This window comes from Archocentrus centrarchus, chromosome 6 (assembly GCF_007364275.1).
Source record: "Archocentrus centrarchus isolate MPI-CPG fArcCen1 chromosome 6, fArcCen1, whole genome shotgun sequence".
NCBI lineage: Eukaryota > Metazoa > Chordata > Actinopteri > Cichliformes > Cichlidae > Archocentrus > Archocentrus centrarchus.
In genome coordinates this window covers 22,071,898-22,086,042 of record NC_044351.1, presented here as the reverse complement: position 1 = coordinate 22,086,042, position 14,145 = coordinate 22,071,898, and the positions used below count along the sequence as shown (strand labels likewise).

Genomic DNA, 14,145 nt, shown 5'->3' with positions numbered 1-14,145 from the left:
GCAGTGCAGCGACCCCTGCGAGCGCAATGAGATGAAGAAAATGCAGGCAGGTAGGAAAGTGAATTCCATCAACTTCCTCTTTGTCATAGTGACATTCAAGGCAGCAGCACCTTTGGAAAATTTGCAACAATCTGTTCGTATTCCTGTTTCCCAGGTGAGTACTGCTGTTGGATCTGTACAGCCTGTGAGCCTCATGAATACCTGGCGGATGAGTTTACCTGCTCGCCTTGCGCTCCTGGCCAGTGGCCCACTGATGACCTGACGTCCTGTTATGACCTTCCAGAGGACTATATAATGTGGGAAGATGCCTGGGCCATTGGCCCAATTACCATTGCCTGTGTAGGGTAAGTGACAGAGGATTTTGAAAATATACAAATTACTGTTATAAAATATGCTTAGAAATATGAGTGGTAAATTTGCTACTGATAGGCTGCATGTGTGTTAGGCAAACATGGAAAGTTGGACAGTAGCTCAGTACAGTAGCTCATAACATTTAGTAGGTGGGAAAGAACGTGTATATATTGTCAGCTGAGGCTCAATATTACACAGATATAGAGATTTTCCATAGCTATACACATGGGCCTGTACTGATATCAGAAGATTTTCTTGATTGTTTTGATACATTTTGTTACTTACAGCCATACTGTAGTTGTGTAACAGAATATAAGCAGCAACTTTATGACATTGATTGTCTGTCTGGCTGCAACTTCGTCCCTGTCCCCAGGTTCATGTGCACCGGCCTGGTGATTTGGGTGTTCATCAGACACAACAACACACCACTGGTGAAAGCATCAGGTAGAGAACTGTGTTATATCCTCCTCTTAGGAGTCTTCATGTCCTACGCCATGACTTTCCTCTTTTTGGCCAAACCTTCTCCGGCCATCTGTGCCCTGCGCCGCCTTGGCCTGGGTACATCATTTGCTGTCTGCTACTCTGCCCTCCTCACCAAAACCAACAGAATCGCCAGGATTTTCAATGGTGTGAAAGACGGAGCGGGAGCAGTGAGGCCACGCTTCATTAGCCCATCCTCTCAGGTGAGTGATTGCAGCATCGTGTCTATCCATCTGCATCAGCCAGATGGATGGATGGACAGATAAACAGTGGATCTTGATAACCTTACTTCCTCTCTTTCCTTTTTTTCAGGTGTTCATCTGTCTGAGTCTAATCTCTGTCCAGTTAGTAATGGTGTCAGTATGGCTGCTGCTGGAAGTCCCTGGCACACGTCGCTTTACATTGCCAGAGCGACGACAGACTGTCATCCTGAAGTGTAACGTACGTGATTCCAGCATGCTGCTGTCACTGGGATATGATGTGCTCCTGGTCATCTTGTGTACTGTGTAAGTTTGTCACAGCTAAACTGGCACTGATGAGTATATAAAAGGTACTATAGAAAGTAGTTTGTTCTGCAGCCTGGGCAAATTAAATCAACAACAGCTGCACTGAGTTCTTAGATGGAAATTCAGTTTTCAGCAGAATAAATATTTTATCAAATCAAAAATGTGGTTCTCTTTCACTAGGTATGCCTTCAAGACCAGGAAGTGCCCTGAGAACTTCAATGAGGCCAAATTTATTGGATTCACCATGTACACCACCTGTATAATTTGGCTGGCCTTTCTTCCCATCTTCTATGTTACATCTAGTGACTACAGGGTATGGTACTGAACATACAGATGCATGCACAAGTATTTGTTACTGTAATTAAGGAGGACACTCATCTGACTCTACCCCAACAAGATCAAACAATCCTAACCTTAAATAATATCTAGCATCAGCACAACTGATATTGCACTCATGATGGCATGCTAAATACAAAGCTACATTCTAAAGTCAGGTAATGTATCCTAGCACGAAGTCTAGAGATAAGGAAAAATTTTTTACCCTGCTCCCTCAAAAATTCACTGGATTTTGTTTAATCAATACTAAAACTAATGTGTACAAAAGACAAATTTCCAGAGTTAAATACATTGGGCTGTTTGTACTGAATTAATCATATTTAGTTTCATTGTCTCATAGACCACAAAGAAAAGTTGGATGGAGAAAACCTGACATCACCTACTGCTTAAGAGTCCGAAAAAAAATTCTGTGGACGAGTTACATAAACATAATGTAGTTGTGATGAAGGGGGAAATTAGCTATAGACACCAAACTATGTTCCCAACTGTAAATTTTTATTTCTGCAGTAAAGTTGAGCATTTTACCAAAGAAGTCTGTGGAGATTGATGCACTTTTAGGTATGCAATGTAAGTATGTGAGCAGATTTGTCTCCTCAATGTGATTTTAAAAAGATGCATAGCTGACAAAGCAGGGACCACATAGGTGTAGTCACAACTTAAACAATTCCTAATCCTGTTGGCAAATGTCCCAGCTGTGCAGAACTGGGAGTGACACACAGACAGGCTCTGTCAAACTGCTGACACAGGTCCAGATTTAACAGCAAAGGGGAGTGAATGTTCACCTGAGCCATACAAATCTTAGGCATACACACACACACACCCTTAAACACACAATCCACAAATGCACACGTTGTATCAAAGGGCGCAAGAGAGGAGTGCTGATCGAGTGCTGATGCAAGGGCTGCTTATTTGATCCCCATAAAATATCAAATAAATGATCCACTTTCTCTTACTTTCTCTCTCTCCTCTTCACCTTGCTTTTTTTTTTGACTTTGTAATGTTACTGTAAAATTAGAAAGGTATGGGAAAACATCATATATAGTCAGAGGAGATGTTGAAGGGTTGATTGCTAATGTGTTCAAATGTACTTTGCCTTCAATGGGAAATGCTGTTATTCAACCATCTATAACACTTATGATAATGATTATGGCAGTATACAGCAACATATAGCACACACTGGAGATCGGGAATCGAGAGAGAGTAAGATTGTATTTACTTGGCATTGATTTCAGAGAATGAAATTAAAGCTTCTCTCCAGTGAGAGACTTAAGCTTGGCTACTGTGGTCTCTGTTGATTAAAAGTCTTTTATTGATAGATTCTGTAATTGTTACCCTCTACACTGTTACAAGCTAAGCAAGTATGCTAACAAAGAGTTGTGCACTCACTTTACATGCATCATTAGCTACAATATGTGCAGACATAGAGCTCCATTCCTTTAATGTCTTTACTAATGTTTATGTTTTGCATTTAAAGTGAATTGGCTCTAATATCTAATTTTATTTAAAGCATTCAGCTGTGGTTTTAAAAATGTTCATTATTATAGATTATTATCATTAGCTTGTAATAGCAACTGAAACAGTGCAAAGGTATGCATATTGAGTTAACTGGTGATTCTAAACTAGCCATAGATATAAATGTGTGCATGAATGGTTGTTTGCCTCCATTTGTCAGTGACAGACTGACCCTGTGACAGCTTGGATTGACGGATGGATGGATGGACAGATGGATGGACAGACGGATGGATGGACAGACGGATGGATGGATGGATAGATGGATGGATGGAATGGGTGGCGGGCAACTTGTGCAACCTGGGTCATAATTACTGTCTTGTTTTTTCCTCTGACAGGTCCGACTACTATCCATGTGTATCTCAGTCAGCTGAGTGGCTTTGTTGTCCTGGGTTGTATGTTTGCCCCAAGGTCCATATCATCATGTTTCAGCCCCAAAAGAATGTAACCAGCCACAGGCTTAACCTTAATCGCTCTCAGTGTCAGTGGGGCTGCCACTTCATATGCATCTCATGGTAAGTTTTTTTAATTTCTATTCCTCTGTCACGTGTGTGTGCAACATTTTGGATTCAGCACAACAAATAGTGCTGTATTTTCCTGTATATTATTATTAATATTCCCACTCTCCACACTTAACAGTTGGCAACCATTGGCATGTTTTCATGAAATAGTGCTTCTGTTTCCACAAAATTCCCCTGTGATGTGGCCAAAGAGCTCAATTTTATTTTATCTCTGACCTATCCAGATGTTGCTGTGCATACATCAGACACTGACTTTAGTGATGAGGTCGCAGATAATGTTTTATTCCTGATGACTCTTTGATGTAGACCTAGTTTGTGCTTTAGTGCTGCACAGTGGAACAGTGCACCACCACGCCTATTTTAGCTAAGCTTCCAGCAACTGTTTTTGCAGTGGTTGGTTTTGATTTGATTTCCTGCCCAGCAGACCTGCAGTTTTATCTAACGTTTTCTCTCAGATGTTGTCTTGATTTCCACAGTTTCTCTAAACTCCCGTTGCTTAATGACTTTTTGGACAGTGGAAATTGCAAACCAAAAGAACTTAGGATATATTTAGTGTCTGCATTGCAAATAAGCTAACAATTATTTTATTTTTAGATCGTTCATTTGCTTAAAGCAGCCCAATTGGTGTGTGATTTCACAGTTTTTTTCAACTGTGGATTGTTATCACCTGACAACTCCTAATATCAGTACAAGTCCCAGTGAGCAATTTAAGATTTAGTAAAAAATTGTTTGTTTTTTTTATTGCTGCAGGCTCAATTTTACTTCTATATATATGTGTGTATTTTGCAATTCTGTGTGATAAAGATTTTTTTTTTCTTTTTGTTCTTTTAAGAAAAATTTTTTATATTACTTTATCACCGAAAAAAATCAAATATTTAACTATGTTTATATCCCCTGTTGTCAAAGACAACAGTCAGCAGAGCTGATCCGATACAGAGCAGCCCGGCGTCCGTCCGTCCGGCATCATTCAGCTTTTTGGTAAATTCGCTACTTCTCAATCATTTATATTTGAAATCTTCTGAAACTTGACACAAATATTCTTTGGGTAAGGTTCTACAAAATACGGAGAGAATTTTTTTAAATTTTGATTTTTTGGGGGTTTTTTTCTCCAAATTTTCGAGAAATACTGTATGTGTCATGATCTGCAGGATAAGCAGGCCATTAATTATGAACAGGGCCCAAATGCAGGATGCGTGGAGGCAGATGGTCAAACAGAAAATGAGTCTTTTATTAGACTGAAGGCAGGGAATCAAGGATCGAACACAGAAGTCTAAAACAGAACATAACCTTACTAAAGCATGACCCTAGGGTGCTTACTGAAAACTGTAAAACCTAAACTTTTTCATAAAACTAGAAAAAACATTTTTTTTTTTTACAAATTTTCAAGAAATACTGGACATTGATGTTTAACTTCAGTTGCTACTCTTTCCTTATTTACTTTCTTATTTTTCTGAAACTTGTCATGAGTATTTTATTGGGCAGTGATCAACAAAATATTGCAGACAGATTTGTGATTTTTCACAATTTTCTAAATTTTTAAGAACTATTACACATTGATGTTTAACGTCAATTGCTACTCCTTTGTTATTTATTGGCAAATTCTTCTGAAACTTCATTTGGCAAAGATTACAGAATTTTGCAGACAGATTTTTAATTTTTTTTACTTTTTTATTTTTTTAAAAATTTTCAAATTTGTAAAGCATGAGAAAGTATCAGCTCAGTGATGTTAACCTACAGCCAAATTAGTTTCCATCTGATATATCACATATTGTACAAGTAAAACATTTGACAGCTGCTTCTCTATAGGCCAATGGGTCTCTTGTATTTAGTTTCTGTCTGAGTAATTATTGTAACCCCCATCTTCCATTTCTTTTTCTAGCTTCTGTCAGCGCCCACTACGTTCCTACTGTGTGCAACGGGAGAGAAATTGTAGACTCCACTACTTCCTCTCCTGTGACCACATCCACTCTGCTAAATCTGCCCCTGCGACTGTTAGCCAGTTGATGAACATGATCCTCTTCTTTCCCCACACACATACATATGTACACATACACGCACAAACAGGACATCTTCCTCGTGGACTAGAACTGTATCGTTTCACATATGTAGAAAGTGTGTAACTATATGGAAATTATTTTCTAGGGATGTATATACATGGAATCAAAATTGTTGTATGTAGAGAACAAAAGAACAAAAAAAGTTTTTAGGAGGAATTTTTGGAGCCTTTGTTTTGATAGCTTTGTTATGATGCAGTGTAAATACATGCGCTTACTCATGGTAGGAGGGGCTGTGTCCCTCAGTCTGGATGCACATTTGTGGCTCTGCTTGCCTCACCTGCAATATCCCACAGACTTTTTATTCTCATGCTTTTTTTGTAGGTCTCATTGTAATAACAAATGATGTATGTATTTCTATTGTGGTATCTGTACATTTGTATATTATGCTACTGATGGTTCAAACAGCACAATGTTGATGGTCTTACAACCCTAGAGTGAATGTGGACTGAAGCATAACTGGACTGGTTAGAAACAGCTGGAATGGACGTGTACAAAAATCCCTCAAATTCATTAACTTTCAGTTTGAGAATTCATCTGCTGACATCTTGACAGATGCGCTTTGCATCCTAGATCTATTTAAGAACTTAATGGGCTGTTTTTGCAGGAAAGTATGTTTTGCTTTTGATACAAATGTGCATTTTTTTCTATTTCTAATCATGGGATCCCTTTATCTTAATGGCCATAGTTCCAGACATGTGTTCACCAAAGCAAACAGTATTTTACTCCCACTCTTAAACTGCTGTTCTATGGAGGATTTCTGTAATGGATTGCTAATAATAACTAATAGCAGGGCTGAAAAGATACAGTACAACAAACACTTTTTTCTGCCTCAAAACTGTCAACACAGACAGTGCAGCAATAGTTGTTTCGACAAAAGCAAACTGGTGTCTTACCCTGTAATTATGAACTTTATGTACTCAAATGACTCAAACGCTAATGGAGGAAAATGGTCTGCTTCATGAATACATGCTGAATTCTCCAGCTGGAGGGGAATGGTAGCTTATATTTCTGTGCCCCATAGATACAGTATGTGGTGATGTTTTGAATATGGCTATGTGCCTTAAGTATTGTTTGATAATGCTCAGGTAGAAGTTGTAAAAGATCGATTTTACATTACCAGCTGCAAAGCCCTGTTTGGTGAATGGAAAAGTGGTCTCACTATAGAGAACATGCAGTTAGTTTTATTCCCTAACAAGCCTTCTGCCATTGATTGTTTACCTGAATTACTGAAACGCGCGACTCTGAGGAATCCCGGGTGAAAGTGACTGTCTCTACTACCATATCTTTCCCAGTCTGTTATTTAAAAAATGACAGGGTATTTCTGATATATACCCATATATTTTACAGCTTAGCATCTCCAGTAAAACGAGGGAGGGAAGAGAAGCTCGTATACCATTAGATCGAGTCTTTTGACTCATTGAGTTATCGAAGTGTGCGGTTTAATATCTGTGTTAAATGTGTTGATGTTGAGAGGCACAGAGGAGCAGCTGCTTTGGCAGTCCAGAAGAGAGGCTCACGAAAGGAAGCACGGCACACAATGTCAGCTGCTGGCTGTCCCAGCTAACAAACGGATGTTAGAGAAGAACTCATATCCATAAAGTACATAAAATTATCAAAAACATCCACACACATCAAACTGTCTGTTTCAGGCTTGGAAATGTGGCAGACTCGCTGCTGGATGACAGTTCTGAGGTGGTGGAATAATGATTGTTGCGAGAGAATTTAAATCTTAGCAGACTAATTTAGCATATTTCCTTTTATACAAGGGACACATGCAATAATTTATTGCATTTAAGGTGGTAGTAAATTATTAATAAATTGATCTTAAATGTTTACATATGATATGCTGTCTAGAATAAAGTGTGACGTTATATTTGATGTTTTCAGCAAAATATGTGATCGGAATCAATTATTTTCTTCCCCAGTCGAGAATTTTAAACTGTTCAAATTTCATACAGCAGATATGGGTAGAACTGTTGAACATTCATCTCATGACTGGTCTACACCTTTGCGCAGCCTGTCTCCAAGAGCACCCTGTGATTCTCACACTGAATGAATAGATTGAAAGAATTTCAGAGGATGCGCCAAGATGAGCCGACCTACATTGTTCGTGTGTGTTTAGGTGCAGAGAGCAGCAGGAGAGAGCGCTGTGCAGAGCAGAGGGAAGCTGCTGCTGGATTATGTAAGCACTCCCACAGCCCAGAAGTCACAGTGCTTCTATGGAAGCTCAAGCAGCTCAGAGATATCGCAGTCTTTGTTAGAAGAAGGCTTAGCCATTCACTCAGTGGTCCTGCTCCCACAAGATACACCAGCATGGCGTTGCTATGGACAACCACCAACACATCCGCTGCTGGAATGTCTGTTTGTCCGCATGAAGAGGAGGGCGAGAGGAGGGGTGAGGAGTTGCCGAAAAAAGAGGAAAAGAAAGAGGGAAAACGAGTTGCTGGTTGTGATTCAAATTGGCAGTGACTGATGAGATTTGGCTCAGCAAGTCCTTGTACCCTACTCCCAGCTTTTAATAGTTGCACAAATAGAGTACTTAACCCTGTTCTCCACTCATTTAGTCCAGGGACCAGTCTCTGACAACAGTCTCACACTCTTCTTTTAACCTCATCTCTCACATTCTGCCTGACCCCTTCAACCTTTCCCTCGCCACATTTGTCCACCTCATCTCCACTCGATGTGTGAAACTTGCCACACAGTTGGTCTCAGCCAAGACCACCTAAGCAAGACCAACAGACTGGTAGGCCATACTTGAACTGAAGCACTTAGATCTGGGAGCCCACAGCAGCACATGCTATCGAGGCATAAGGAGGTTTGAAAAGGGTTTAACGGATGTTAGACAAAAGATTTGGAGAGTTTATGGGAAAATCTGTTGGAATTCAGAAGTAAAAAATGCTTTACTTTGAAATACATCACCTATCTGAGTTTATCATGTCATGGACCAAGTAACTCTCTCTGGAAGCTTCTTTAATTGGCTTTCCTCATGAATATCCTTTACAAGCAGCCATCCATTATGAACATTGTTCCCTATTCAGCCTCTGCCAACTGCTGTGCGCTCTGCAAAGATCTCTGTGCTATAGCCCCTGCTATATAACAGAATGTGTCCTTGGCCTCTTTGAGCAAGGCAAGATCTCTGCAGGCAAAATGAAGATGAGGTTTAATGAACTCTGGAACTGGTCAACCACAAAAGCAATAGTTCCGTGTTTATGGTATGTGCAATAATGAGGCTGTGATGACATCATAATAATAAATGAGCAAAAAGCTGGTTTTGACTGCACATCCTTCTGTCTGTTCTCAAAATATATCAATAAATGCAGACAAAATCCATGCTGAAGTGTAGATACATTTGTCTCTCCAGCAACATTAACAACCCACATGGGCTCTATTCAAAGTGTGTTTTGGAAAATGTTGAAAGTTGGTTCTAAAACTCTGCCTCATCTGTTCCCCAAGTGATGGCACTCCAGTTAAACCATCTACCAGAGAGTCCCACGCTTTTGGAAAATGTAGTGTGAAGGTTCAGTCACTTAAAGTAAGATTGTGTTTATAAAAATACCCCAAAAAGATAAACGGGCAGTCTTTTGGTAATTTTCTATCTTTCACTGCAGTCAGTAACATAGTTCGACACAATGTGTGTTAAAGAAGTATTTTAATTTTGCTTTTCTTTTAGAAAAGTTAGCCACATGTCAGAGTGTTGCTGAAATCTTATCATGTGTTTAATTTATTTAAATGGTTTCTGTAGAGAACAATTTGGGCTCTTGGACTCTCTTGTATACTAGCGGGGATCGCCCTCCGGTGGTTAGCTTCAGTGATTACACTAATAACCTTTATACCCCAGTGCTGTGGTTTACAACGCGTTTCCAATCTCAATAAACGCTATGACCCACCACAGTTTTACAGACTAGTGGCTGGTAACTTTCAAGAAACCTGTACCTAAAATTTATGCTTGTAAAAAGCGAGAACCCAGGCAAGAATCAAAGGGACATTCAATTAAACACTGAGCGTTTGCCTTTTAAATCTTAATGTTTGACTGACCTCTGCAGGACGATATAGTGAATGCCACTGTAGCAATGTGAGGTCTTAGAGCCACATAGTCTTGCAGTTTTCTCAATGGCTTTGGTGCAGTTCTCACCACTCTTAATGCAGTTCTCAAAATAGTTAAGGCATTTTTCATAACACAGACTCACTGTGCAAAAGACACAAAAACAATCAAAACCTTTTTCATATAGTCAAAACATACAGTCAGTCAATCACTTTGCCTCTGTGATCAATAAATAACCTTTTCACCTCTGTTTAAGACTTGGACGCCAATTTTTTTTTTTTTTTTAACTTGTATTAAAACTTTACTTGGAAAGAGTACTGCAAAGATTTGGCCCTAATGTGCAATAAAAAAGTGTTTAAGACAAAAATGGAAAATGAAGGATTTATTTGATACTTTACAAAACTGCTGAAACTGAGACAAGCAAAATGATACTCATGAAACTATTTGTTTCAGAAAACAGACAAAGAAAATATATCACTAACTACTGTATGGTCTAGTACAGTCATGCTACATATTCACTTTATTAGGTACCTGTTCAACTGCTCATTAATGCAAATATCAATCAGCCAATCAAATGTCAGCAACTCAAAGCATTTAGGTGTATAGACATGGTCAATACAGCCTGCTGAAGTTCAAGCAAGCATCAGAATGGGGAAAAAAGGTAACTGAATGTCTGGTCTGAGTATTTCACAACTGCTGATCTACTGGGATTTTCCCACACACCATCTCTAGGGTTTACAGAGAATGGTCCGGAAAAAGAGAAGATATCCAGTGAGCAGCAGTTCTCTGGAATGAAAATGTCTTGATATCGAGGTCAGAGGAGAATGGCCAGACTATTTTGAGCTGATAGGAAAGCAACCAACCACTTTTTACAAATAAGGTATGCAGAAGAACATCTGTGAATACAAAACACATCGGATCTTGACACAGATGTTTACAGTGTCCCATCAAATTATATCATTCTAATCTATTTTTCCTGACTGTGAAAGGCATCACAAATCACAAATTATGTGATCAAAAGCTGCTGATATTCACATCCTGTATTGGTAACTCAAAGATAGCCACTTCTGACCATCATGATGACTTGTGGATGATAACTTTAAAAAGATATATCCCATTAATCTGTGCCCTCAGTTGGTGGCATATCATATTACGGATGAAGCCAAGTGGCAGAGGGGTTTTGAAACACTGAATGTTTTCAGGCCACAGAACAAATCTTTTGACTGATGAATAGTATTAATTCCACTCTAACAACTTAAAGCCAGAACTGCAAGTTAAAAAGAATTTAAAAAAAAAAAAAAAAAGCTCTATTTGCTGTTACACATTGTAGAGGATGGCTCTGCCTCATCACCTAAATGCTGGGATTCAGCAGGTGGAAAACCCTAACATCGGTTGCAGTGGCTCAGCATGGGGAAAAGATCACAATTCACAATAATTTCTATTGTGAGCTCCTGGAGATTTTCTTTGTGTGCAGGCTGTGATCAGCTGCTGCTGCTGCTCTGAGGCTTACTGCTCTTTGTGGATTTACAAATTCAAATGAATTCCAATTCAATTCTGAATTCAAAAAGATGCAACCCAGTTATCTCTCACTCTTTTCTCCCCTGGAAATACAGCTGGACCTTTTAGCTAGCAGACACACTGTGTGACAAACTTCAGGCACTTTGGTGTTTGCTGATATTTGTTGAGCATTTAGAAACGTTGCATTTACCTGCAACACGTTACTCCCTTTATTTTTGCTCCTCTTCTGTTGTGCTAGCTAGATGTTGACAGCTTACGGACATCTGCCACTCGGGTCTGTTTGAAAATGTGAGCAGAAAGTGCAGATATTTGTGCAAAAATGTAGGGAGTAAAAGTAAGAAGTTGCCAGAAAATAAATACTCAAGTAAAGTACAGATACGTGAAAAAAAATCTACTTAAGTACAGTAAAAAGTATTTGTACTTTGTTACTTTTCCACCTCTGGTGACAACTTATGAGCTTTAAATTACAATACAAATTTCAAAAAAGGTAGGCGCTGTGTAAAATGTAAATAAAAATAAAATATTTATTTTGCAAATCTCTTAAAACCATATTTTATTCACAAAACAACACAAAAACACTAAACATTTTATTATTTCATGAAAAATATTAGCTCAGTTTGAATTTAATGGCAGCAAACACATCTCAAAAAAAGTTGGTACAAGGGCAATAAAGGGCTAGAAAAGTAAGTGGTACTAAAAAGAAACAGCTAGAGGAACATTTTGCAATAATTAAGATTAAGCTGAGGTGAAGGGAGCCATATGAGAACAGTGAATTCACTGTCATGTTGAAGAAACCAGCGACACCCCATGTGTTCTTGTGCTACTGTAGCTCATCTGCTCCAAAGTGTGACATGTTGTGCATTCAGAGATGTTCTTCTGCCTACCATGACGAGTGGTTATTTGATTTACTCTCGCCTTCCTAGCAGCCATTTTCCTCTGACATCAACAATGCATTTCCAGGCAGATTGCTGGATATTTTCTCTTTTTTGGGACCATTCTCTGTAAATCCAAAGAGATGTTTGTGCAAGAACCAGACCACTGTCAAGTACCAACAACCATGCCACATTCAAAGTCACTTGGATCATCCTTGCTTCCTCTTTCTGATGCTCAGTCAATTAAACATAGCTTTTACAAGGTTGTAGGAGAAACAACCTAAATTTGCAGTGACAGTGCATCTACAATAGACTTAAGTGTACCAGATCAATATACAGTGGCTTGCAAAAGTATTCATACCCCTTGAACTTTTCCATATTTTGTCACATTACAACCACAAACGTAAATATATTTCACTGGAATTTAATGTGAAAGACCCAACACAAAGTGGTATACAATTGTGAAGTGGAAAGAAAATTATACATGATTCAAAACATTTCTTACAAATAAAAAACTGAAAGTGCGGTGTGCAAAATTATTCAGCCCCCTTTCTCTGAGTGCAACCAATTGCATTCAGAAGTTGCCTGATGACTGCTAATGACTAAAAAGAGTCCACCTGTGTGTAATCTAATCTCAGTACAAATACAGCTGCTCTGTGACAGCCTCAGAGGTTGGTTAAGAGAATATTGGGGAGTAAACAGCATCATGAAGTCCAAAGAACACACAGACAGGTCAGGAATAAGGTTGTGGAGAAGTTTAAAGCAGGCTTAGGCTATAAAAAGATTTCCCAAGCTTTGACATCTCACGGAGCCTGTTCAATCCATTATCCGGAAATGGAAAGAGTATGGTACAACTGTAAACCTACCAAGACAAGGCCGTCCACCTAAACTTACAGGCCGAACAAGGAGAGCACTGATCAGAGATGCAGCAAGAGGCCCATGGTGACTCTGGACCAAATGCAGAGATCCACAGCTCAGGTGGGGGAATCTGTCCACAGGACAACTATTAGTCGTGCACTGCACAGATGTGGTCTTTATGGAAGGGTGGCAAGAAGAAAGCCATAGTTAAAGAAAACCATAAAAGTCCCATTTGCAGTTTGCCAGAAGCTGTTGGGGACACAGCAAACATGTGGAACAAGTGCTTTGGTCAGATGAGCCCAAATTGAACTTTTGGCCAAAATGCAAAACGCTATGTGTGGTGGAGAATTAACACTGCACATCACTCTGAACACACCATCCCCACTGTCAAATATGGTGGTGGCAGCATCATGCTCGGGGGCTGCTTCTCTTCAGCAGGGACAGGGAAGTTGGTCAGAGTTGATGGGAAGATGGATGGAGCCAAATACAGGGCAACCTGGAAGAAAAACCTGTTGGAGTCTGAAAAAGACTTGAGACTGGGGCGGAGGTTCACCTTCCAGCAGGACAACGACCGTAAACATAAGCCAGGGCTACAATGGAATGGTTTAAAACAAAACATATTCAGTGTTTAGAACGGCCCAAAGTCCAGACCTAAACCCAATCGAGAATTTGTGGCAAGATCTGAAAACTGCTGTTCACAAACACTCTCCATCTAATCTGAGTTGAGCTGTTTTGCAAAGAAGAATGGGCAAAAATTTCAGTCACTAGATGTGCGAAGCTGGTGGAGACACACCCTAAAAGACTTGCAGCTGTAATTGCAGCAAAAGGTGGTTCCACAAGTATTGACTCAGGGGGCTGAATACTTTTGCACACCGCACTTTTCAGTTTATTTGTAAAAATGTTTTGGATCATGTATAATTTATCTTTGCACTTCACATTGTATACCACTTTGTGTTGGTCTTTCACATTAAATTCCAGTGAAATATTTGTGGTTGTAATGTGACCAAATATGGAAAAGTTCAAGGGGTGTGATACTTTTGCAAGCCACTGTAACTGGATACCTGTGAACCTGAGAAATGACTCTAGTCATGTTTC

At 39.4% G+C, this 14,145-nt stretch overlaps 1 protein-coding gene and 1 long non-coding RNA gene across 2 annotated transcripts in view; both read left to right on the top strand.

Moving 5' to 3' along the window:
• Positions 1-1,662, top strand: part of LOC115781437 (metabotropic glutamate receptor 3-like) — a 2,197-nt gene extending 535 nt beyond the window's left edge. Inside the window, exons 3-7 of the mRNA XM_030731078.1 lie at positions 5-50; positions 155-344; positions 725-1,034; positions 1,144-1,337; positions 1,518-1,662. Coding sequence (XP_030586938.1) covers positions 5-50; positions 155-344; positions 725-1,034; positions 1,144-1,337; positions 1,518-1,662 — 885 coding nt within the window. The remainder of the gene's footprint in view (positions 1-4; positions 51-154; positions 345-724; positions 1,035-1,143; positions 1,338-1,517) is intronic.
• A 2,013-nt stretch (positions 1,663-3,675) lies between these two features.
• LOC115781978 (uncharacterized) lies at positions 3,676-5,635 on the top strand. Its single transcript, XR_004020106.1, has 3 exons — positions 3,676-3,697; positions 4,610-4,681; positions 5,583-5,635. It is a non-coding gene; the product is annotated as an uncharacterized LOC115781978 (long non-coding RNA).
• The last annotated feature ends 8,510 nt before the right edge of the window (positions 5,636-14,145 follow it).